Source organism: Apaloderma vittatum, unplaced genomic scaffold (assembly GCF_000703405.1).
Source record: "Apaloderma vittatum isolate BGI_N311 unplaced genomic scaffold, ASM70340v1 scaffold19423, whole genome shotgun sequence".
Taxonomy (NCBI): domain Eukaryota; kingdom Metazoa; phylum Chordata; class Aves; order Trogoniformes; family Trogonidae; genus Apaloderma; species Apaloderma vittatum.
Genome location: NW_009707717.1, coordinates 58,299 through 85,059, shown reverse-complemented (window position 1 = coordinate 85,059; position 26,761 = coordinate 58,299). Strand labels below are relative to the sequence as shown.

The window sequence follows — 26,761 nt, the reverse complement described above, 5'->3', positions numbered from 1 at the left end:
ACCGGCCCCAAAGACGAGCGCTTTGCCCTCTGTGACTGGACTGGAGGGAGCACAGCTCTGAGGGGTCTGAGCAACCAGCGACTCGACTCTAAACCACACATAAAATGGATTTAGCAATCGTTGGACTGTGGAACGATGATTCATTTTATAATATGACCGCAAAATGTAGCTGAGTTCGTAATGAAGCTCAAGAAACTGAATGAGCGAGGCGGAGCCGGGGTTACCCTTAGCCCTACTGCGCGTCCTTGTCAGGCCCGAGGTCAAGGCTTCCCAGTACAGCTTCTACTCGGGCAGGCAGGGGAGAGCTCTGCCGACACCAGAGACAGACACAAGTCTCTTCCTTCCGTGGTAAGCTATATGCTAACAAAACAAAAAGAGAGGAAACGTGAGGTCTGCAGCGTGTTACTCGTCAGGATGTTAACAGGTGTTCTGCAAATACATCTGAGGGGCGGGAGGGAGAGGAAGATGCAAGTAAACTTCTGCAGCCATCCTTTCGTAGCTATAATTACATCCAGACTTAGCAGCGGTGTCATTTCGTTTTCTTGAAGTGAGAAGTCATGGTGGTTCATCCCGCACGGTAGAAAAGGTCCGTTGTGCTCTGACACGCTTTAGGCTGTTACCCCGTGCCAAACGGTGCGTGCCTGCTCAAGGAGTCCCCCCTGCTACAGACCAGTGCCGTTTGTTGCAGGGGTTGCTATGGCAAACTGGGGCAGAAAATCCTGTCTTGATGTTAAAGCAAAATACTTAGAAATTATCAGGAGATGGATTTTGAGAATATAAATCAGTTAAATGTTAGTAATTGCGTTATTGGGCTACCTTGCGAGGGAAATAGCAGTTCCTGCGAGAGTCTTATTACTGTGTTACGTCTTGGAGCAGGCTGTAATTTTTCTGGAAGTGCTTGAGGTTTTCCAAATCTGTCTTTCTGCTTTTATTTAATTCTAACTTATGGTAAACGGCAGCTTAGCCCCGCAAAGGTGGTCATCACCCCGCCTGCCTGAGTTGTTGAAGCTGTAAGAAGACTGAGTAAGTCTTTATGAAGGCCATTTGCAGTTTGGGCTTAAAGTGACAGAAGTAAAGAATGGTAACCTCACCAATGTGGCACAAGTAGCTGCTTGATAGAGTGTCCTCTTGGGATCTGTGTCTTCGGACAGGGCAGGAAACGGGAGGCTTCTTCCAGACAGGAGTCCTACAGCTCTCTGCAGGATGTGCTGGAGCTGCAAAGCATCAGGCGGGTCAGCAACTTCTAGAGCACATTTCTTTATTTGGAAAAAAACCCCACAAACAAAAAAAAAAACACCCCAAGACTCTTACGTGTTCCTTGCCTTATTTTTTTGCCCTGTGTCCTGACTACTTAATGCCTCTGACCTTACTGTGGATGTGTCCTTCTTCAGATCCCCCAAGAAGAGATGAAGAGAATTCAGAAATAGAACTAATAAGGCGGGTGCTGCTTGGCAAATTTGTAGTCCAATTAGAAAAGCTGCTTGGGAATACTTTTTTGCTCTTAATGCTGAAACCAGCTCTATATCGTAAAGAACTATATCTGTAATAGTTATTTAGTAAAGTATTCCTTACATTTTTAAGCGGGACTAAGTTATGGGCATTTGATAACGTTTGGGGAGAAATGAAGACTAAAATGGCTATTTCCCACATCTGAAAGAGATTTAAAAGGAGAAAGAGGTGAAACCACTACATGAGAAAGGTTTTTTGTAAGTATCTTACCTTGCACCATGGAGAGCCCTCCTCAGCTGACCTCACGAGTAAGGTGCTTTCTCTGAGTGTTCTCCAAGCACCTTTGGTGTTTCTCGGTTGGTCAGTCAGCCTCTGGCTGGCGGAACGCGGGTGCAGGCCTGTGGCTCCGTGTTGGTTGTACCAGTGTTGCTGGCCTTGAGAACGGACTGAGAGGGCATGGCGGGAGCCTGGGATCGATACATAGCGCAGAGTTCAGGAATGCTTGAGTTTTCTCAGTTTCCCCTGTTTGTCTTCCGGAGTCGCACCTTGGGCTGTGCTGCTGGTAGAGGTTGCTGCAGCTGGTCGTGCTGGTGAACGAGAGTCACAATGTGCTTCTGTCGAACTTCCAGAGTTCATTGTGGTGTGCTGAGCGTTGTTCTGTGCGCTCCCTGCGGGCTCCCAAGTAGGCAATAGGCTGTCCAGTGCATCCGAGGAGTGGAATGGAATGTAACAAAGCTTCTGCATTCTGGATTGCATTTGCTGTGTTTGGGAGAGGGACCAGGATCTTCCCAAATGGGAATAAAAAAAAAAGTAGAAAAAAAAAAAGAGAAACGTAGAAATGTTTAGAGCTAGCTCAAGTCGTCGTCCTCATCTGGAGCAGCCAAGTCCCAGTTAAGATGCTTTTCATGCCACTGTGTTTGCCAGCTACCTCTTAGACTAAGGCATTTGCAGTGATCCAAGAGTTCAAGTCTGTGTTAGAAAAAGAAAAGCACTTCTTAGGGAACATCATTAAAAGCTGAGCCAAGTTTCTTCTCATTTAATCTTACTTACTTAAATCCACTGTCTTTCTTTTGTGCAGCGTTATTCTTTCCTGGTACGTTTATTGTTCAGTTGAGAGGTTTTTCAGTGCCTTACCTGAGTGGCAAAGATCTCATGTTCGAGGCTAAAATTAGGGTCTTGAAAACCTGGGTATTCCAGTGGTCGCTAGTGCAAAGATTAGGTATAGATGTCCGACTGCTTTGAAAGGAGATTTGTAGCCACTTACCAGCTTTTCTGATCTTCATAAAAATGACAAGAATCAAATAAATATAAAAATGCAAAAAAGATTAATCGAACGCTGCTTTTCCGTAGATGCTGCAGTCATTCCTTATGAGTAAACATATGCATAAAACATCGTAACTGTACCCACCACATTCATTCTTATGAGATGAATACGCTTTTTTTTTCCTACTAACTCTGCGTGGTAAGTGAATAATTTCTGTCTTAAATTCTACATTTTTCCTCTGTGGTTACAACCAAAATTATACAGATTCCCTGTGTGGAATTATATCCCAAACTACTTTCCCCCAAGGTATTTTAAACTTTTCGCCTAAATGATGTGCATTATCTTAATTACAGTACGTAACAATTATCTGGAGGCTATTGGTTATTATGTCAGTCCGAGGTGCCACTTAAGTCCTTTTCTTCTCACACTTAACAAAATAATAATTATTTCAAAGGCAGGCAGGGATACAAACCCAAATCAAATCCTGGCAGACGTGTCATTATCGTCACAGGGGAAAGCAAAGGAGCAGGTCCCTCCCTGGGTGGAAGCGTCGGGAAGAAATGGGTGGTTGTATTTGTTTTGGCAGGGCAAAGCTGTCGTGAGCCCTGAGTCCCAGCCAAGACCAAGTGATCTTTGAGTCGACTCGAGCCATTTCTCAAATGTTTTTGTGAACTCTCGGCTTCTTTTTTCAATTCCCCATGCTGTTTTAATTATACTTTTCAGTGCTGGGAATGTCGCGCCAGATCTTCCGTGTTTCGGGATTACTTGCGAAAGGATTTCTCATCAGCTAATAGCCAGTATTTCAAAAAATCGTCGTTGGTTGGGTTAAAATCTGAGCTCAGATGTGTGATCACATAAGGGAAAATTCCGTGGAGACTTAGAGTGGAACAGAGCCCCCTCCTTAATACTTTTGTCTAACATATGTCACTGTATTAAAAATAATTACTTTGGTTCCTTAGAGGGGAAGAGGAGGGGTTTTTTAAAAAGCTTGGAGTTCTATATTGAGTAGGCAAATGAACTCCTGAGACTGCTTTGATTTGAAAAGGATATTTTAAATGGTACCTTTTGCTTGAATGTCGGCCAGTTTAATTTAGATTATTGCTTCTGACAATTAACCTCGTGTTGGGCTGCACTTGTCTCATTAGCGATGTGGCGAGCAATGAACTTGGATTCACGAGGGCTCAGCCCTCACCTGGGAAACTCCGCGCCAGCCTGTGCCCCTGCTCTGACAACTAACAAATCCTTGGAAAAGCTGTCGGAGGAGGATTAGCCGAATAAAGCAATAGTCTTATAAAATTCATTGAATAGTTTTGCAGGGAGAGGAGGTAAAACAGCAGAGGAAGCATGGGCATGAGATTTAAAAATACGTCATTTTGAGGTGCTTTGGTTCTGATACTCTCCTTTTTCAACTTTTCTAGTTTGAGACAGAATTTCTCCTTCAAAGCTTACCTGCTTTAAAAACAAGTTTTTATATAAAAACAGAATACAGTGATAAGGGAGTAAGGATAGGGCTAAACAATTAAAGAATAAGATTCTGAAGTTCTGTTTGAATGTGATGCTTCATCTGCCAGGAAATGACCAGTTGACTTATTTTTCATTTAAGCAAAAACCAGTTGCGCAAGTTGTGGTTTCGTGAACTGATCCCCCTCCTTTTTAATTCCCTGATTTTTACCCGCTGAAGCAAAATATCTGTTACTTCCACAGTCTCCTGATCTGTGTTACGTGGTGAATACTGAGAAATAATGTTGCCTTTTGGTAGTGATTTGATGAACGAAAGGATTGAAGGTAATTTTCTGGAACAGAGATAATGACATTATCAACTTTGTGTAGTGGAAGGATTCTCGTCTAAATGTTGTCAGAGAATGACTGAATGACTGCTAGCATTCTAACCCCAAGATGAAATGCAAAGAATTTTCTGGCATTACTAGAACTAGAAAAAAAGTACTTTTTTTTTTTTTGATATGTTTTTTATGTCTTGGTTATACCAACAAGCTGTGTACCTGTGTCTAAATTTACATTGCCACATCATGTATCTACTCTGTAGAGTCCAGAGTTAGTACAGATACCCGTATCTTTATGTGCAGGAAGGGAGAAAACTTTTAGTCCTTTAAAGTAAGCATTTTATTTTTTTCTTTTAATTTAAATACACTCTGCATGTACTAGGTCCCTGCACATGCTTTACTACTTGTGCTGTGGAAGTCAGTAAGGGGAGCATGATTTAAACTGACTGCTCTGTCCTCTCCCATTACGTGGCTGTGCGGGTAATGCTCGCAGCCACTTCAGAGCTATTTTACATGTTATTTAGGGACAGTTATGCCATCGAAGCCCCGGCAGCTTGCACCTCCGCTGGCTGGGCTGCACTGCTCTGCAGGGGCTGCAGGAGCCTGCTCTTCTTGTTTGTAAGTTTGGGTAAAATGCATGATGGTAAGAAGATGGCAACCAAAGTCACGACTCGAGTGAGACAGGGTGTAAGTCGTTGCCTTGGGGGTAGGAGCAGGGGATGTTGGAGGTTTGTGGTCTGGAGAGCTCTCCCTGGGGAGCTGGTTCAGAGGTGTGGGCAGAAGGAGGACGAGGAGGATGATATCGTAGAATCATAGATTACCAGGTTGGAAGGAACCTCAAGGATCATTTAGCCCAACCCGTTAAGGTAAAGAAATACAGTTTAAATGAGATGGCCCAGCACCCTGTCAAGCTGAGCCCTAAAACTGTCTAAGGTTGGGGAATCCGCCACTTCTCTTGGAAGTCTATTCTAGTGTCTCATTGCTCTCATGGTGAAAAATTTTCCTCTGGAGTCCAATCGGAATTTCCCCAGGAGCAACTTGTACCCATTCCCCCTTGCCTTACCCATGTGACTCATAAAAAGGGAATCTCCATTTTCTTGGTAGCCACCCTTTATGTGCTGGTACATGGTCATAAGGTCTCCCCTGAGCTCTCTCTTCTCAAGGCTGAACAAGGCGAGCTCTCTCAGCCTTTCTTCATTATGGCAAGGCTGAGAGAACGTGGTCCTTCTGGGCAAGTAGGTGAGCCCGCGCTGACCAGAAGAGCTGCTTGCCATGAGGGATTTTCATCCAGGTCTGAAAGCATCTTGCGGACTGTGACAACTCAGAGCTCTGGTGGAGCAAGAAAGAAAACCTATTCCTTTATTTGCAAGCAAGAAGCTGTACAGAAGGAGGCCGAAAGGGCTGGCAACAGGGGTGCTGTTTGTAAAGAACTTGTATTAGCACGGCCTGAAGACAGAGTATTTCCATTACAAACGGTTACCTTAGCTTTTATAAATTAACAGTGTTCTTTAGGCATTTCCAGGTGAGAGGCCTCCAGCGATTGAGGGAGCTGAGTCTATTCAGTTTGATGAAGAGGAGGCTGAGGGGCTCTACAATTACTTGAATGGACATTGTAGAGAGGTTGGTGCTGGTCTCTTCTCACAGGTCATCAGGGACAGAGTCAGGGGGAATGGTTGTGAGTTGCAACAGGGCAGGTTTAGGCTGGACATGAGGAAGAAATTCCTCACAGAAAGAGTGGTCAGACCCTGGAACAGACTGCCTGGGGAGGGGGTTGAGTCACCATCCCTGGAGGTGTTCAAGTGTCGCTTAGATGAGGTGTTGGGTGATATGGTTGGACTTGATGATCCCAAGGGTCTTTTCCAACCTGAATTGTTCTAGGATTCTATGATTCTAGGATTCCCGTCACCAGGGGAACATGAGAGCTCTTTTAATGCTGATGAGCTCCTCTGATTGGTTTTTCATCCACCATAAACTCAGATGTGAAGTGGAGAAAGGAAGATAGTTCTGAGGTAATGGATTTTGGTTTTCACCTAGAGTGCTCCTGATGAAAAAAGGCAGCAGCAAAGTTGAACTGTTGGAGACCTGAGGAAGTGCTGGAGCATCCCGTGTGGTGGGTGTGCTGCCATCGCCTCTTTGCTCATATACTTGTGTGTCCTTTTTTTCCTTTTTTTTTAGCTGATTAGAAAAAGAAAACATTTCAGATGATTTTGAAGTCTGAATTATTTAGCATTTTCTAGGCCTTTCAAACTTCGGGGATAATTCTTTATTACTAAAGTTCCTACTTACTCAGGAAGTCTGTATTTGCATTTTATACCTATCTTAAGACCTGCAGTACGAAACAACCAGTAATACTCCAAGTCTCCAAATAAACAGCAGACATTGGGGGAGTAAAATAGACTTTCATTAAGATAGAGATGCCCACAGTGCAGCCCACGTCCCACCCCTCAGTGAGTGCCAAGAGCAGGGAATAGTTCTGGGCTGTGGGAAATGGCTGTGCTGGCAGAAACCAGATGGGGGTTTTTCCTCCGTCGTGACCTTTGAAATGAATCAGGTCGAAAAAATGGTGAAGCTCCTGGAGCTGCCTCGCTGTGGTGCTCGCTGTGCCGGTAGTGCTCCCTCCGTGCTGAGCTTTGCTCGGGTTCCCGGCGCAAGAAGGAGAAGAGAACACATCTGAGTTATGGGAGGGTCATTCTGCCTCTTGTTTCGGGAATACATGTGCTTGCAGGGTCTTCATCTTCCTGCGTGAGACTTGGGAAAGTATTGTTATTTATATCTTATCATCTCCTTTACTACGATGATGTTAATTGAACTCCCCAGTCAATTGCTGACTGTACCTTCTGGTGAAATGGCATCTTTGGTAGACTCCAGAGATTTTCCGATGTTCTGAATAAGGCACCATCTTCATTTAATGATGTTCCCCAGAACTGTGAATGGGCCAGTGTGTTCCTTTTCTGCTCACACGCATGTAGAAGCTGTGTGTACGTGGGCCCAAGACATTTGGGACTTTGGGAGATGGTTAGAAATTACAGTCTCCCCTCCTTTTTTTCTTGAGATGTCACAATGTGGGACTTCTTAGCTCTTTGCATTTGAACATGAGATGGAGTCTAGGAAAGGGAAAGAAGTGAGAGCACCGCGTTCTGGAGGAATAGGGTTCTGTCACAGAAATTGGTTTAGTACAGGAGTGTTGGCATTAAACAATAGTTTCTTCCACCAGAAGAGATCCATCATCGGGGCTGTTGTGATAACCTCTCTCTTAAGGTGTTTGCAGTGCCACAAAAAAAAAAAAAAAGGCCTGAGAGTGCTGGTGTGCTGCCTTCCAGCTTGGCGGGCTGTGAAGCACTGTGAGCTACTCGCTGGAGGATGGACCTCAGGAGGTACTAGAGCTCTCCACCATCTCCTGCATGAGTTTGCAGTGCCAGCAGTGATTGAGACTGTTGAGTCTCACAGTGTCTGATGGTGTCCCTTAAACTCCCATACGGGATCTGGCCGGGATAGAGTTAATTCCGTTCGTGGCAGCTCCACAGTTTCAATAGGCAGCGATTACGCGAGAATCCTAGCTGCTACATAAAGAAGCAGTGAACTTCTGGAAGTGCTTCAAAGCATGACGTGTGTGTGCTTCGAACCTCCAGATCCAAAAAGCGAGTAACTCTTGCCAGTCTTTGCCATGTGCACAAAATTTATCGTTCAAATTAAAAAAAAAAAGTGTTTTCTGCCTTTTTATCTTTTGGTCTGTTGTTCACAAACTGACTACTGTGAAGATGAAAATGCTAACAGGATCCAAAAAGGATCTGGTGGCTTTGTGTGAAAATAGGTTCAGTTCTAGGAAGATGTGGGCTAAGAAAACAAATCTGGGTTCATCTCAGCGTAATGTGGGCTCATCAGCGATACAAGGGAAAAGTGTTTTTTATGAGTCTGGTTCCAGCTTGCTCTGAGTCATCTCCTGTAGTGGTGAACTACAGTCTTTTTTTTGCTTTTTTTCCTTGTCTTTTGTTTTCTGTTGATAGGAAATGTAGCATAGTTCAGTAACCAGCAAAGCTTTATTTAGATTCATCAGAAATGCAGAATTGTTTTGCTCTTTGTGGGGAGAAAAGAGGGATATGAGGAATGTAAGAACCAGGTTATCAACTGAAATGAGTGTCAGTGAAGGAAAGATTTGTATTGAATTTGATTTAATGTATCTGAATTTACCTTGAAGATACTCTTCTCTGTCTCTCTCTATTAGATCACTTGGTAAGGGAGGGGTAAGGTCTGATCCATTGCCTTCTACCTGTTTGTGAGCTGTGAGGGAGACCTGAGCCTGAAAATGAGCAAACCACAGTCTTTGGTGTATTGCATGTTCTTAAGTATCTGTGTGCATGCACATTTGCATATGGAAAATTTAGCTTCCTTATGATTTTTCGCTGCTGAAATACAAGCCTTGCCTCCTTTGTTAATTGCGTCATGGGGGATCTAGTTCTTAACTGGCTGTCATTAAAAATACCAGGATCAAACCTACGGACGTTGTTTGGTCTGGTATGGATCTGGTTATGCTCTTGCAATAAGGCAGCTATGGGGAGGAAAGGACTTGTGAGACAAATGGCAGAGGTAAGAGCGACCGTGCACTTCACATGTCGCGTTGTTGGATCAGTAGAAGCAGTTGTGTGGGGTGTTCAGCAAAGTCCTCGATCCCTCTCCTTCCTCAGCAGCACGTGCTTTTCTGTCCTGTTAGTTAGATGCTGTCCTACTAGTCCTTCATTTTTCGTGTTGGTTTTTTTCATGGAAATCAAGAAATGAATGTCTGGTGGGAGGAAAGAAAAGACAGAAGGCAAGCCAAAAGTAGTAATTTAGTGAAAAAAAGCATTCTGCTAGTCTTTATACAGCATAAGGAAAACCCCAAGAGACACAAATCTTAAACTAAAGAGATTAAGCTGTTAAACTACATAGGCCAGCATATGAATCTGCATTCAGTTAAGGGGTTGGTTCGTGCGGCATAGCATGCTGTGTGTCCTTATTTTTCTTTGGACTTGAGACCCATGAATTTCCAGATCTACTCGTAGTTGACTCAACACAAAGATAGTTGGCTACTGTGCGTCTGGAGCCTGAGCCAGGCTTTCTGTGCTCCCGGTAGCTGTGTTACTGTGAGTAGGCAGGGTATTCAGATTCACACAAGGCCAAACAATGTCCGTAGGCTTAATTCTAAGCCTATTAGCCTCTACAATGTCCTATTAGCAACGCTCTTTTATAACGTTTAAAATGTGTTTTATGTATTCAGTTGCAATGCCACGTTACTGTGCTTTTTCCTGCTCAGTGGACTGTCTTTCCATGTGACGCTTGTAGGCAAGCACCGAAGCTGTGCGAACTGAAGGAAAACAGCTTTTCCCCAAGGAAGGGACACGGCTGTCCGCCCGAGCGCCGGGTTCTCCTTGCTGGAGGTGTCCGGGGCAGTTGTGTTGCTGTTGGAAACCCCCCGTTTGCGTAGAGTTCTGGTCCCTTTACTCACACGCAGCCCCTTGTAGGTGACAAGATGGCAATTCTGTCACTGGGAGGGAGGCCGGAGCTGAGCTCCAGGCTGGGAGTTACAAAGGGCAACTGCTGATTGCTGCGTAATCGCCCCCACACGGAAGCCTTTGCCACGAGATTTTGTGACTGAAAAGACTTTGTTTTCATGCCATGGAAATGATGCTTAAAGGACTGGTTCTCTCAAAGAAAAGAGAGAAAAAGGGGACTTCTCTCCACTCATGCATTACTTCTTACTGTCTGAGGTGTGTGCAGGCTTATCCCAAAAATGTCAAAAGAGAGATGTTATGCAGTGCTAAACATGATTTTCCTCAATCGAGGTAATAGTTTTTAAAGTAATATTAAAAATACTTGGGTTTGTAGTATTTTGTGCCTCCTTTACTTCCTCACTGTTCTATATATTTGTGGTATTCATGTTCTGACAATTTTAAGAATACTCCTCTGAAGTAAATAACATCAACCTTTTTTTTTTTTCTATTTTTTCGTTACCAATTATCGACTATCTGAAAAAACAGAATAGGGGCTTGGAAAATTGAATAAAGACTTCCAAAATAACAAGCTCCAGAAAATTTTATTTAATTTGTGGGTTCATTCTGTTCTTCCCCCCTCCTTTTTTTTTTTTTAAGAAGATCTTTATTAATTTAGTCTAGTAACTTAGTGCCTATATTAAATTAATCTAATAAAAATCAGGGTCCTCACATAACGTTTCCCAAATGTCAAGCAGCGTCTATTACATGAGGCACAATCTTTTTACAGTAAAATGTAAACCCAATATGTAGAATTACAAAGCATCAGGCTGTTTGGTGTGTGTTATTTAAGTCAAATAGTTCAGTGCAGTCATGCTGGGGGAAAGGAATGGGCAACACCGGCATTCGGAAAATTAAAAACTAAACCCAAGCTTCATATATCAAAGCGATTTTCATCTGGGAAGGTACTCTGAAGTTCAGCAGTTAAACCTTGTAACACTAACGACAGTCTTTCTATTGATGGTTGCTCCTGCCCGTGTTTCTATAAACATTTTAATATATAGTCACACAAATACCATCTGTAGTCGAGTGAATGCGTAGTCTGCATTGAACTCTGTGTGCTGACGTGTAGGATTGTGCGCAAAAACACAGGATCACGTTCGTTGTGGCTTTCAGTCACTAGATCGTCCACTGGCAGAATACAGTCCACCTCCCAGGGATGTTACGAAGCTTAATTAATTAACGTTTTCGAAGTGCTTTGGGATCCTGTGACGAAAGGCGCTTTCGAAGTGCAGGAGACGATTATGCTTATTATTTTTCCCATCTATTACCCCAATATGTCGCCAGTTGAAGTTCAATAGAATGATACGGGCACCCTTATAATGATGGGAGAAGGCAGTATAATATTTTTTAGTTAAAAATTTCCCAAAGAGCTAGAAAAGGCAACTCAATATTATAATGCAAAAATTAATATAATCAGGTGGATTTCTTTATTTGTTCCCGTTGCTTTTTTCCTCCTTTCTGCTTGAAAAGTCCTTCCCTTGGCTGGATTAACAATAATAACTACAAATTATGCCTTTATGTTGTTACAGTTTGATGATATACTACAGCCAGGGTACAGGTTAGAAACACAGGCTGAGTTATTAACGTACCTCAGGGTAGTGATTTCCTGCAAACTGATTTATGGATAAATAATTCTATGTACTCATTACATGGGACAGGCAGTTTTTAATTTCTCTAACAAAGCACAGTTGAACAAAGGAAAATTACATGTGGTAGCATTGGGACACAAGACCTCTGAAAAGGATAGACAGATGCAGTTGGTGTCACAGGAGCCTGCCCGACGTGCAGGGGCCCGGCAGTAGTGGCTCTGGAAAAACGGCTGACAGTTGGAGTTGCAAAAGGAAATCAGAAGTGTCAGGGCACTATCGCTGATCTCCAGTTTCTCCTGAGTTTCTGTTGTGTCGGTAAGAGCTGCTGTTAGAGAGTAAAGTTGTTTAAACAAGACTCTTTGACTGAACTGTCTCCAGAAGAGTGTTGAGGTTCCTAATAGGAGCTTTCAGAAATATCCTTCGTTTGATCGCATGACTTAATTTTAATCCTAGCAGATCAGCATTTTACATAAATTGCGTTAATCCTGTGCATCCTACCAACAAGTCTCCGTTTAAGATGTACTCTTGTGCTCTGGTCCTGTTGACTCTGTTTAGCTGCAAAAAGGAGTTCGGAAGATGCCCCGTTTTAAGAGTTTGATTTTACGGTGCTGTCCGTGAGATGCCCCGATAATTCACACAGAACTATACAGGTCAAACATGAGCTGTGGGGGTGACCGGGAGGTACAGGACCAGGACCTCGGTCTGTTTATGGTCGAGACATGTCATAGCCAGGCTATGAGATATATATCCTAAACCCCAGAGGCGGCATTCTTAGAATGAGAGTACTGCATGGCTGTCTTTTTGTTTGCGAAGGCAAATGAGGCTTCTAGCCCGTATTGGTAACTAATTTTCTGAGACAATGTGAGCTACTTACTAATGAAAAGGGTTTGCCAGCTTTGCTGTATTTTTCTAGGAAAGCAGCTTTTTACCTCATGCCGTTGTGATGCTCCTGATTAACGTAGTTATTTTAGAAGTCTGCTTAACCCTTGCATCCATTGGATTCACATCTTGCCGGGATGGAAGTCCCAGGAATAATCCCAGTGCTTTGGATGCATCACTCTTCCAGCTGATGCTGTAAATAAGGGTCATAAAGATCCCGTGGCAAGTTCTGCTAGAGGTAGAGGCCAGCCGTGATGTAGCTGGGCAAACGTTCTGTTCAGCCTGTTGTTCTGCTCTGACTTGTGTAGCTATCACTTTCTTCTCCAAAGGCGCTGCATTTTAAATGAAACTGAATTGCAAGTCCCCTGGGAGGGTGGCACGTCACTGGCCTCCATGGAAGGTCAGCAGTGGAGTGTGGTGGTAGATGTGGATGAACCTGGTACCTGAGCTCACAGAATTTTGCCACTGGTGTGTTCTGGCTTTCTTGTGGGTGAAGGGAGTTGTGCAAGCTTTAGACTACGTTACTCTGTCTTGTTTCTTTATCTGTATTTTGATGAAGCTGAAGCCTAAACCTAAGAAAAGACGTGTCTGTAGAAGGACGTGCCATTCAAGAACCAACAGCCAGCGTGGATAGGAAACCTCTTTTGAAATATATTTTGGGAAAAAAAAAAATCTTGTGAGAAAATCTATTTGGTTTCTTTATTTTCTTTAATTGACTAAATGGCCTGTGCTGCATTGAGCCATGTCTAGAGGAGAGCTGTTCTAGTGTATGGCCGTTTGTTGAGTGTGGGCAAGCTTTGATATCTGTTGAACCTTCCCTTCAAAAGGTTCTTACAGGGAAAAAGTCCCAAAGGATCGTTGATACAGGGACGAGAACCAGACTCTAACAGTTTTGTGAGACCTACTGTAGGTGATCCTGCTCGGGCAGGGGGGCTGGACTAGGTGATCTTTTTGAGGTCCCTTCCAACCCCTGACATTCTGTGATTCTGTGAACTCATGAAAGACATGCTTTTGGATTTCCTGAGCAGTCTGATCTGCGGCACATTATCCACACATAATTTTTGAGACGGTCTGGAGCTGGCAAAGGAGCGATATCCCTGAAGCAGTAGTATATCCATTAATAACGCAGTGACTTTTGCTCTGTCCCCGCTCCCAAGTCTCAGTTGTGGTAGGGTGGAAGCTCAGTCAGGCTAATTAAAGTGATTTCTTTAAAGGCCTGAGCTGTTCCATTCGGAGTCAATGAGGGGAACAATACAAACCGTGTGTGTGGAAATGACCCCTTGCTACCAGGCTGTTCTCATCTTGGGGTTACTGTTGCTCTAGAAACACCCAGCCCTGGACAAGAAGGTACCTTTTCAGGGAGAAAGGTTTGGCCCGTGCAGATTTTACTTGAGGAGTCATTCAGCAATGTCTGGTAGCGTGCAGAGGAGACGTTTGCTCAATGAGCTGGCATCATCTTCCCAAAGGCAGCCCTGGAGTTGCCTTAACTACAGTGTCAGTGCCATGAAATAACCCCTAGTGAAGGGTGCTGAGGAGCTGGATGGAAACCAGGGTTTCTGGCTGTCATTTGGACCGGTTTTCAGTGTGCTGTGAAAAAAAAAATAATAAAAATATGCACAGTCGTATCACACTGGCTGAGAAAACAGCGTGCGGCAGCAATGCCGTAAGGCGGAGCGAAGGCCTGGCAGCAGGCGCGAGCGGGCAGAGGCACCCAGCCTTGTGGGAACACCTGTGTGTGTCGAAATCCAGCCAGAGCAATTTCCTCTGCGGGTGCAGAGGAGGATGAAAAAAAATTAAATAAATCTACCTGACTTCCAGTAGTAGCAGACGTTTCCTGTAAAGCGGTTTGCATAGCCTTTCCCATGGTGCACTCCGCTGCGCTGTGGTTTCTCTCTTTAAACTTTTTGGAGTTTGGGGATGCCTTCGGTGACTTCGGTGACCCCTGACCGTCCCTTTGTCTCTCACCGGTGTTGCTGGGCCCGAGTGGTTGCAGATGGCGCGCACTCTGAGCGTTTTCCTTAATTGAATGAAAAATAGAACCTCTTGTAAAATATTACCAATTTAGATGTGACTTATGGGGCACATATGATGCTTATTTTTTCAATTACACGAAAACTTGGCGTGGTTAAACATAGGAAGCCAAGTGTTCTGTGAAGCTGGTATAGATTTCTGGATTTTTAGGTGATTTTCCCTTGAATTATTATATAGCAGAAGGAGGTGAAGGAAGCCGGCAACTAGGCTGTGTTTTCCCAGCATGTATTTCACTCGGTGGACCCTTGATGCTCATTTCATGGCTAATATATGCTGCACTGTATGCATTTCTTGTTGTCACCAGAGATAACATGAAGTAAACTATCCCCTTAAGAAAAACAGCTTTTCTTGGCAAGTGGAAGATGACTCAAGGAGCCAGCACTGGAGACATACGGTGCTGTGAACGAGCTCTGTGTGTTACTCTACTGGATCTGAGTCCAGGCACTATTTATACTGCAGCATATTCAGCAGCAGATTGTTAAATCTTAATACTGAAACAGTGCATCATTTAAATGTTTTTGTTCTGTTTATGTCCCATTTCCAAGCATTGGATATCAAGCAACACTTAATAACTTCTTGTTTCGTTTGGACAAGATCTTCCCTTGCCAAAAGCTTTCTAATCTGCTCTGGAAATATTAGCCCATCTGTACCAGCGTGTTACAGTGAAACTCTGTGCCACTGGGGATGAGCTAGGTCGCTTCGAGCTTCTCTCGGTGGTGGTGACAGAATACCTCGCAAAGCAATACGTCAACGGTAAATGCAGAGATTTAAGTGCTACAGAAAATAAATTGTGCTGAAATTATTTCCTCTTCAACTTGTGTGGGGAAAAAACCCCACTCCGTAGCAGGTATTCTGTGGACTCATAAGCATTGTGTTCTGTTACTGCCTCTGTGCAAGAAACTTGGTTTGGAGGCGGTGATTATTTTATGATCAGGTTTGGGAGATCAGAATAAAGGGCCTTTGTCATTTATTTCAGTTCAATTAGTTCCAGAGCTGGTGAAGAACCAGAAGTAGAAAACGCGGAGGAGAGACAGCTGAGGTTTCTTGGCATCGTGGCATCCTTCCAGATAGCAGAGGAGGGTTATCAGAGCTCCTGTTACCACAGAGGAAGTAGTTTTCTCTTGCATTAATGGATTTCTGGCATCCAGAGATGCTCTTTTTGACGACTAAAAAGTAGAGAAGCTGACCTCAAACGGCAGCAGTTTAAATGGGAGAAAAAGGTGGTCATAGGGCTGCGGAGAGGAGTTCTGTGAGCAGGGCAATGGGAAACACGTGGAGGAGGGAGTAGACGCAGTAGTTGCGATAAGCGGTCCAGCCGTGTTCTGCACTTGCTCTCATGCAAGGTGGCACTGTGGCTTTCTTGTCTGGCGGCTTCCTGGAAGTCGTTCCTGGGTATTAGTCATTGTTTTTTTGGTGTGGGTGGGCCCTCTGCAATCATCTAAACAAATGATAGCTCTGCACCGAATGGCTTGCCGTCCACATCTGTAGTCTTTGAGACAAGCTCATCCAGAAGAGGTGATGATCCCTATTAAAGAATGGACAGAAGTAGAAATAGAACTTACAGCATTCTCCTCTGCCCCCGACGTGCTATTTTGGATTTGCGGTCAGCAGCTTGCCGTTGTTGTTTTCACAAAGAAAAGCAACTGTCTGCGTAGTGTGACTTGTAGCTGGGAGTGAACTCTTCCCTCGTGGTGGATTTCCAGTGCTATCCATCCGCACTGGGAATCGTACTCTGCTCAAACTGTAACTGTGTGCCGAAAGCCCACACATAGGAATTTTCCCGTTCAAGTCAAAACCAATGCATTTATTTTCTGGAGCGTTTTGTAGTCTGCAGAATCAGGGCTATAGAGTATTTAAAGCTTGTTCTAACTTAGAGAACTAGACTTTAGTGGGATGATGAAAGACATGAAGGGAGGAAGCCTCCTGTGCTTCCTTAAAGTAATTTAAGAGCCAGAAACATGTCAGCAACTCTGTGCTAAGAATTTGAAATCTATTCCTACTCTTCCCCGTTGTTTGCTTCAGGAGTCAGTGCAACGCATCTTTTTGAGCAAGACTGCAATAAACCTCAAGGCAGGTCTCAAATCTCATGTACTCTCAAGCTTATCAAAGGGTTTAGCAAATGGCCAATAAAATCTAAAGTGTGATTATTTTTTTTTTCTTTTCAGGAATAATCAAGCTTGGGAGGTGGAATCCCCTCCCTCTCAGTTATGTGACTGATGCACCAGATGCGACAGTAGCCGACATGCTACAAGATGTCTATCATGTTGTGACATTGAAAATCCAATTACAAAGGTGGGTGTTTCTGAACATCTGTCCTTCTCTATTCGCTGAGCTGTGCTGTGGATTACAGCATTACTACAGAGATTAGCACATCCTGTCTTCATTAATTCCTGGTCTTGTGATGAAATAGAAAGGAAAATGAAGAGAAGGCTGGGTCACCTGGCAGCTTTTTGGTACATGTTCCAACTGATTTTGTACATTTTCTGAAGTAGCAATATGGTAGCAGGTAGGGGCAGAAACTCAGTCGAGTAAAGATACGGAGCCTTTAAGGGTGAGCCTTTCCACAATCCCTAATTTGATGGATTCTTGAGGCCTTATTGTATTGAAAAGAAAATAAACTCCATGCCTTTTTCAAGCGGCTGCATTGAGAGTATTCAGGTCTTCTACTGCCAGTTGCTGAGATGGGGAGAAGGGGTGCTTTTTGCCTTTTCCCTTCCGTGGCCTTTGCAGGAAAAAGGTGAGATGAGGAAGGGAGGTGTTAACTGCAGCTTCATTTGGCAAATACTGTCCTTCCCTGAATGCTAGTTCTGCTTTGCAGAGCAGACGCTTTTACGCTTACTTGCCCTCCCTTCACTATCTCCCACGTTTTCTTCCCTTTTCTCCCTATTAGTCTTCAAAAGAGTCCTCAAATAGTTACCAATGTCTGCGTAAGGATTTGCAGCAGTGCATGGTGTAGTCCAGACCTGCTGGTAAGCCTGCATTGCTCACTCTGCTGCGGCTCTGTGGTCAGGATATGTGAGGAATGAGGCGAAAATACCAGCCAGCCTGGAATAATTTGCCCACAGTTCTGTAAGCTCGACTTGAACTGAGGAAGGGTCTGTTGGGATGCGTGTGTCTGTGCGTGTGTGCGCCCTTTGGTGGCAGGTACATACTCTTCAGCATTTCACTTTGGAATTTGGACCTCCCAAGCAGCAACATTTCCTTCTGTTAGATTTCTGATGGAGCTTGGGGCTTACTGTTCCCACTAACAGGTTTTTCCTTGGGTTTATATGATGTTACTGTTCCTCAGCTAGACCGCATCTCTACAGCATAGGTGTAAAAGACGACCTAGAGCCTGTAGCCACTATAAAACCGGAGTGCAGTAACTTGTCTCCTCAGAAACCTGAGCTACCAGGAGTCCGTCTCGCCTGCTGTCACATCCATATTACCAGAGGGTATCAACCCCAGATCAAGGTCTCACTCTTTATCTTCGAAGTGCTTGAATGCCTGGATGCCGTGTAAATAAAAGATAGCCTGTGACTTTGAGATAAGATGGTCTTTGACTACTTGAACTCCTCTAGCACAGCTGAACTTTCAACTCCGAGGGTAGAGCCAGGCTGTGTAAGCAGAAGGCAGAACCACCTCAGAGGCTGATGGGAGAGCGTACATTAAGTCTCTCAGGCGTGAATGGCAATGACACGCTTCTTCCAACCTTCTTTTGTGCTTCTCGGGTCTGTCCCCACGTATGTAGACACAGACCATAAGCTTGTTAAATTACAAGAGGCGCAAGTCACATGAAGACAAAAGCTTTGCTACATGTGCAGTTCTTGTAGAAGGAAAGTGCGAATGAACTGCGTGTGACAGATGTTGGGCATATGGCTTAGTGTCTTTCTGAAAGGCTCTTGGATACTTCAGCAATGAGGGCGGTGTAAGAACCTGTATTAAACGAAATTTGTTTTTCAGAGCCTGGCCTCCCCACAACGAGGGCCCTTACTGCTTGGAGATTCTCTTAGTGGCGGTGTGGCACACGTGTTTATTTTTCTATCCTGGCAGGAACACTTTCTCTGCCTGCAGTGGTTGGCTTTATCCAGCCATTGCTGGGACTTTCTTTATGTGGTTTCTTTGCTCTCCGACAGGCCCCAGAGGGAGTGGTTATGCACACATGTAATACCACGGTAGAATGAGCTGCTCTTCCTGACATGGACTCTCATTCTTCTGGTTGAACTACGTGTGTCCCAGCAATCGGGCTGAGTGGAGAGGGCAAAGAGGGGAGAAACACCTTGATGGGCTGGCTAAGCAGGAGACTTCAAGGTCGCGGTCGCTCCGTAAAGGTCTAGAGCGCTCATGCGCAACGAGTAAGTTTCTGCAAAGGTGATGTTTCTATCTGGTTTTTCCTTTCTGTTTTAACAGTTGTTCAAAGTTGGAAGACTTGCCAGCAGAGCAGTGGAACCACGCCACAGTTCGCAATGCCTTAAAGGAACTGCTCAAAGAGATGAATCAGAGCACGTTAGCCAAAGAATGCCCTCTCTCACAGGTCAGTGTTTTTAACAGCCTTTGGGAAAGCCAGATTTGCAAGATCTAAAGCTAATATTTATTCAAAAAAGGACTTAAACCAAAACATTTCTATAAATACCAGGTCAATGTCTTGTTTTCTTTAAAAAGGAGACATTCTAATTAATATGAAAAAGATTATCTTCATACCATATTTTCATAGTGAGTTGGCAGGTTGAAATTATGAATGAATTGGTTGTTCAGAGATGTAAATTCTTTATTTAGATCTTTATGTGGACCTTTTGCAATAGGACTCATGATCTTCAAATGCAAGATTTGAGTGGCTTCTTCCCACTAGCAGAGGCCAGCCTCCCCCACCAACCCGTAGGTAGCTCTCATCAGCCTCCAACTGTGATAAAAATTGTGCTGTTTTAACAGTTGTGCCCTAATTTCTAGGAAACAACAACAACAAAAATGTATATATAATTATGTTAAAAAAAAGAACAAAAACTCAGTCTCATTCTCCACGACTACTTTATACGGCAGTGATGTCATGTCTAAGGCACAGGTTCCTACAGATATCATGAGCTCTGTTTGTACTTAAGGTTGTCATAATGAGAGATTCATAAAATTTTCATGACTTGAGTCCTCCTTACCTCTCAAAAAACCCCAGAAAAACACTTCAGCATGCAGACCAAGTAACTTTGCTAAGAGAGAAAAATACATGCCTTCTATAAACTTCATTGGAATTATAGGTTAGTCTGTTGATTGTATCTTAAGTCAGAACAAGAGTAATCCCTCCTTGCTAAAATCCATTGCTTTCCTAGCCTGTAAGCAACATTTTTTCCCTTGTGGTTGCCTGTCTTGCGTTGCACGGTGCACTCACCCTGCAGTTCGTGGTCCAAAGCCTCCATGAACCAAGAGAATTCTTTCCAAATTTGCCTCAGTGCGTTATGATTAGAACTCTAGGGAAAGCTCAGAGGTGAGATGCACAGCAGAGGCTGGGTCCTTGCAATTGGTGGGGATCACGTTCCTCATCTTCCTTAGCCACGTGGGCTCTGCAGAACAAGCAGGGTTGGGAAGGCGGTGTGAGGAAAAGCCGCGTAACTCGCCTTATTTACTGAAGGAGTAACAGTGACTCGAGATATGCACAGAGTGTAAGTGCGTTGAATGTGAAAGTAGTTTTCTTTTCACACAGTTTAAGTGTAATTTCTTTAAACAGAATTATCTGTGGAATCTGGTCAGCTAATGATGATTGCAGCATATGGTTGTCTCTGCCCAGTCTTCTTCAATATCCAGGATAACTAAACTACGCATCATTTCATATGCAGAATTCATTTGTTGTCTGGATCTTTTTCCTCCCACTTCAGTTTCAAAGCCTACCAGGTGGCAACGCTGCACTTGGTTTACTCCTTCTATAGCCCCAGTCTGAAATATATTTACAAAATTAGCGATGGCAGAACTGCAGCAGCAAAAATCCTTGAGTTGGTACTCATCTAGTGGGCAAGGCTAAAAGGAAATCCTTCCATAGAAAATTGAGCTTGCTTTTTACTTGTAAGCACAGGTGTAAGTGACCTTGAGGAGCAGCCAGCCCTTGAACTGGGACTGCAAGAATGCAGCTTTTACTAGTGTTATTATTCCTATTACTGCCACAAAAAGTTTCAGTGTCTTTTGTTTTAGATCACAAAATGCAGAAGATACAGTAGAAGGTTGTGTAGGAGCTGTCTGTTACCGTCATCTGAATATGCCTCTAATACAATCCCTTCTCCCAAATCAGTTTTAAAAAAATATCATGCCAAATGTGAAATGTCGTTACAACCCCCTTGTGGTTAATATATTATTGACAGCGGCAAATTGCAGAGTGGTCTCTGAGGAGTCCAACTGCAGAGTAAATGCTGCTGTTTATTAATGTGCTCGCAGTGCCTCGAGTGCGGGCGTGGAGAGGGGCAGCGCGGGAGCTCTTGCTGCTGCCGGAGCTCCGTCTCTGGTTCTCTCTGCTCGAGCTCTCTGTGCAGCCCAGATGGGGATTCTGATTGCCACTAATGGGAAGTGTAATAATTCACTTTGATTTAGAATTGTTCTGGGTGGGTTTTGGTTGGGTTTGATTTTTTGTTTGGTTTTTTTTTTTCCTGCTAGGTGTATTATGTGGCTGCAGCTTAGCTACCCGTAGCATACGGCTCCCATTCAAACAAGTAACTCCCAGTTAACCAAGCCGAGGGCAAGGGAGGGTAGGTGGGTGGAGTGTGTGTGTGTGGAAGAAAGAAACCCAATTATTTCAGCATTTCCATCTTCGCATAGAGAACCTCTGTCCTTCCTGTGTAGTGTGTAACTCATTTCAGCACTGGCTGTGCCTTTTGCCTCTTAGCCGGAGCAAGATTTCTCGGGATGTGAGCACGTCCCATATTTTTCTCCTTGAACTTGCTGTGCCAGATTTGCTTTGTGCGGATATTTCTTTAGCTCCTGGTCTAAGTAGTTTTCGTTGTGGCTGTCATGGCAGTGCACATAGCAAATGTATCTGCTACATCCTAAAATCTGTTCCTTCCTTAAGGATATTCCCAAGAATAATTTGCATTATTTAGAAATTTACAATTAGTCACTGGGGTTTTTTGCCACTTTCTTCTGAAGGGATATTTCCTTTCCGCAGACTTAGCAGAATTCCGAGCAGAAATACCCCTAGGGTTTGTTCACATGTAATAGTGAGGATATGTAGTTTAGAAGTTGTTATGGTTCTTTACCCTGCTGTGCTGTCAGTTGAAGAGAATTTGTCTTGGGATTTTTCACCAGTGGTTGATTTACTGTTTGATTTTACTATTTGGTTTAAGCTTTGCTTTCTCAAATAAAGGTTGATGGGTTAATATAGTCTGTGATATTTAATAGCCTTACATTTTCATTAATGTCTGTTTCTGTAGAGCTAGAGGATTTGATGGAGGGGGGAAAAAAAAAAGCGAAAAGCCCAATTGTTACATAGATGGAGCTAAACAGTTTCTCTACCCTTCCTTAGTGACTGCAAATTTAGCTGAAATGATGCTGAAAAACCTCGAGTTAGCTGAACTTTGCTCAGAATCTTTCCTTAGCAGAGGCTGTCTCCATGCCAGGCTTTCAGAATACTATTGCTTGTTAAAATCACTTAGAGCCAGGGAGGATTTATGGGGAGGGAATTGCTGCTGACTGCCACAATGCTAGGTTTATGTCTCAAAATATTGATTTTAATTAGAAAATTGAATCCCAGTTTTAGAAATTGAAGCTGCTACTTCAAAAGGCTTTTATTTCATAGCCTTCAGACTCCTCTGCAGCACAGCGTAGCAGCCTCCGAGTAGAAATGTTCAAGTGAAAAGGCAGAAGAGCCTTTTTACTCCAAGTGAAATTACCTGGTGAAGACCGAAACTACTCTGCATTGCCGTTACCTTAAGTCTCTCAGTTTTGCTCACGTTGTTTAAGTCCCCCAAACTCAGTAGCAGCTGGAGTGTGGTGGTACTGCAGCGAGTCGGGCGGAAGGCTGGATAAATCTGGAAGAGGGAGGGAGTATGTTTGGTTTTAGAGCATTGTTGGAATTGCGTAAGCCAGCATGTAAGCCTTGAGCTTCCCAGAGATGGCCAAGATATCCCGCTCTGCAGGAGCGAGTGGGCCAGAGCTTGAACCTGCTGGAAATGGCTTGTTCGAGCTGCGAGGCCGCCCTCGCCCCCTCTTCGCTGTGCAGAGAGGTCCTGCCGTCTGCCAGGGCTTTTTCTGGGCCTTGACGTGAGCGAGCAAGGAGGGCATAAGGGAAACGTGGATTTTGGAGAAGGTGCGTTGGCTCCCATGTGTGAGCGGCGTTCGGTTGCATTTCCGTGCTGGGAATGATTTGACCCTGGAAAGACTTCAGAGTGAGGTAACGTGTTGTTAAAAAGGTGCCTCCTCTGTAGAATGGGTGAAGGGAGGGGAAAAACTAAAAAAAGGAAGAATCACCAGTAAGCAGCCTCTTTCCCACCCTAGGGACAAGTGCGTCCCAGGTATAAAGATTCATTTTTATGGGTATCGGGCGCTGCAAAAGCCACTCTGCACCTCTCTGCTTCAGCTGGCTTGTGCTGAGGTTGGCTTAGGGAGAATTCACAAAGAGCAGAGAGGGGTTGTGGTTAGGCAAGTGATATTCCAGTTTTGTTGAGCTTTTTTGTGGTTTCTGGCAGTTCTATATTGTAGTATGTGTAGTTCCCTTCACTCTGAATGATGCTGTTAATTTCTCTTTTGGGTGATTTTTCACGCAAGGGCTAATCACACGTTTCTATAAATTACGTTAATTTAACTTATTTGCCTAACTGTTGTTTGTGCAGCGAGTAGCACGGATGTTCTCCAGTTCTTGGCTGTGTGGTCTTGCTACATTTGGAAGCAGAACAGAGACATCTGAAAAGCATTATTTGGGTTATGCATGCTGGAGCATCTAATCTTACCTTTAGGATCTGATTCCTAAGCTGTGCGTACTCTCACGGGGGGCAGCGGGCTCGTGCTCCCCAGCGTGGCAGCACCTCTGTGCTGTGGCCGCAGCGTAGGTTCTGTAACATCGTGGCTACAGAGTGAAGTAGAACTGCCCCCCAGCCTGAGCCGCACGTCTAGTCTAGGTTCATACTACATCTTCTTCGCATTGTTGTGTAAAACAATAATTGCTATTTTCTAATTTTAATTATGGCTGGGAGTATAGAGTGGAGAATGAAAACAAACTGTTGTATTCCTTTTGGTTTTGAAGTCACAAGTGGGTGATCATTGTGCACTTGCATGTCATTTGCCTTCCCTGGAAAAGATTTCTGATTGTGCAAGGTATTTTAAAACACTTCTTGTCTGTCTTTCTGTACTTCCAGAGTATGATTTCATCCATTGTAAATAGCACATACTATGCCAATGTGTCAGCAACCAAGTGCCAGGAGTTTGGGAGATGGTACAAAAAGTACAAGAAGATTAAAGGTAAATCAAATTTTTTTGGTGACTTTCCAAGTTCTTGAACTTCTGCTGGTAGTTTGAGATTATTTGCTGTAAGTAAAAGTGATAATCAGCTGTAATAATAATAGAGAATTTGTCTACAAAGGGGTCACATTAAATCTGATACTTCACAGACAACATAGGCTTCTTAAAACATACTTAAAGTATCCCGTTTAGCTGTGCTGAAAGATCAGCTATGTTTTGAATTAATCTAAAACGTTTGGGAAAAAAAAAGTTGTAGCATCTCAGAATTTAAAAGTTAAATTGCTGTCTAAATTACCTTAGCTGCATTTTATTTGTGAAAGCTGAGAAACTGTCAAAGGTACACGTGCCCTTGCTCTTGTGTTTTCAACACTGCAAAGTGCGCAGAGCATTTCTGCCGTGTTTTGCCCTGCGGATCTGGATACCAGTAGAGGATTTAATACCTGACTGGTAGGAGATGGTGCCAAATAACCAAATACTGCGCCCACTGTGGTCAAGATGAAAACAGCTGTTTGTTTGTGTTTTTTTCTGTAATGAAATTGTGTTGGTTGGTTAACAGTGAATGCCTGAGGTGATAAAATTATTCTAGGTAAGTTCGTCCCACTCTCGTTACTGGAATGTCCAGTCACCTTCCAGTATTTTACAAAGCAATGTGGCAAGCATCTATCGTGTGTAATTTGTTCTTTTATTCATCCTTTCCTTTGGGAAGGGACTTGTCTGTGTACTGGACCATTTGTTTTGGTAGGAGTTTTTTATTTTAAAACACGCATGTGCTTTGAGCAGGAGTTTGGGGATAGCCGTAGACTTTTCCTCAGTAGCAACTGGCTCCTCTTTCCCCAAATGTCCATCAGCCTTGGATATTACCTTTACCCTGCAATAGGCTTTTTCGTAGTTTTTCTCTCGTTACACCACTGAAGGGAAGATTCATTGCCTGAAAGGAGACATAGGCTATTTTTTTGTTGTTTCTGTCTGTGATCGTTTCAGTGGCCAAGAAAATCAAAACAGGATTCACAAGCATCGTGCAGAAATAGGGTGATGTCCTGTCCTTGAGAAGCCTTTGTGTTTTGAGCCGCATGAGGATTAGCGTCTTTCAGAAAGAGTCTGCCATCTTTTCCTCTTAAAAAGCTGCCATACATGAGCTATGAAAGGTTGCTTTGGTTAGTTTCCATAGGACAGACTAGAAATCTGCATAATAATGCCATGAAGAGTCTACTGCTTGAGTTTGGGACACATGAAACAATACTGTGTAAAATACCAGAACAATTTCTGAGACATCTTGGTTTTCCTCGATGTGTCTGGCTGGTGCGCACCTGGGCTCTACAGTGTTTCACTCTTTACTAGGGAGGGAAAAAAAATAATGTTTTACGGTAAACTTACTTGTGTCTAGAGGAAGGTTGTTCAGGCTGAAGCGGGGTAGCAGTGCAGGTGAGGAAGTGGAGGGGTTGCTTTTCACTCACTGAAATGATTTAAACTTGAAGTACGAATGTTGGTTGGACATTTTTAGTACACTGGTTACCCTTGTGCCAATTAAACTGGATAGTTTCTTCTCTCTCTAAATTGCCATTGTGTGATGCAAAAGTGTTTCTTTTCTCTAAATTTTCTCTTAATAAAAGAATTCTATTCAAAGAGCTCTAACGTATTATCTTGGTTAAAAAACAGTCAAGGGAATGAAATAGCTTCAAGGTCATCACCATTCACTTTTACTTGCTGTTCTGGGAGAGTGGTCGGGCTTTTTTTCTTTTTTTCTTCCAAACTGGGCAAGGGTGCCCATTGCAGAGGCATGGGAAGCCCTTAACTGTAGTGTTCTTCACCGTAGAGATGCCACTGCAGGTTTTGAGTGTTTCTAGCACACCGCTGTCTTTCACTTTCTTCCATTCTTAGAGCATTCAATTCTTTAAGCTCTTACTTTCTTTACTTAGTAAGTGCACAGCTAAATTGTTAAGTGCAGTAAAAGCAGAATGAGACCTCAATCAAGAGGTCAAGGATCCAAACCTGAAGAGTTTGCCAGATAACTCTGTATCTGCGCTATTCGCAGAGACGCAGCCAGTCGTGCTGTTTGTGTGTGTGTGTGTGTGTGTGTGTGTGTGTTAGGAGGAGGAGAAAAGGGAAGGTTAAGGTATGTGTGAAGTAAACACAAGCTGCTACAACGTGGTTCAAGTAGTGTTGATTCATCAACCGTGTGAGTGGGAGAGAAAACAAAGAGTCTGTGGCAGGTACATGGTGTGTGGAGAATAATCAGCCATGCAACTTCAGGGCAGTAATCTAAACCCCCTGGAAACAGGGAGACTTCTGCACTTCTTTGGGTGGTTTCGGTTTCTCATCATCTCTGTTTTTGTGACGTTTCCTTTCTTTTCCGTAGCTGGATATTTGCACAGGACAGCTCTGTTAGTATGCAAAATCAGGGACTTGAGTTACACACTTCAGTCATCACATACTGCTTTAATAATAATATAAAAAAAGACTTGGTTTTTCCGTGAAGGTGGATGGATGATGGAGCAATTCATTTTTCAGGGTGTGATCGGGATAGGTTAGGTGAAACTGCGATTTAGAGTCTGTGGGACCAGCACTCATATCCCTATGTAACTCTAGAGCTGGTTATTAGAAAGTAAAAGCAAAAAGCAATTCACATGAGCTGTGGTAAACACAAAATAGGAAGGGGCTTCAGAATAGCTTTATTGATGTTGCAAACTAAATGCAGCCTACAGTCTTAAATGTGTTTCCTATTATCTGCTAATGTCTGTTTTAATAAAACAGTGGGAACTAAATGGTTGCTTCTTAATCAAAACCATGATTTCCTAAACATAAGCTATGTGATTCTGTTACAAATTGCCACATATAGATCTC

The 26,761-nt window shown here is 43.5% G+C and overlaps 1 protein-coding gene across 1 annotated transcript in view; it reads left to right on the top strand.

Moving 5' to 3' along the window:
- Positions 1-26,761, top strand: part of SATB2 (SATB homeobox 2) — a 98,398-nt gene that overhangs the window by 13,707 nt on the left and 57,930 nt on the right. Inside the window, exons 2-4 of the mRNA XM_009866319.1 lie at positions 16,684-16,810; positions 18,908-19,031; positions 23,818-23,920. Of these exons, the coding sequence (XP_009864621.1) occupies positions 16,684-16,810; positions 18,908-19,031; positions 23,818-23,920 (354 nt within the window). The remainder of the gene's footprint in view (positions 1-16,683; positions 16,811-18,907; positions 19,032-23,817; positions 23,921-26,761) is intronic.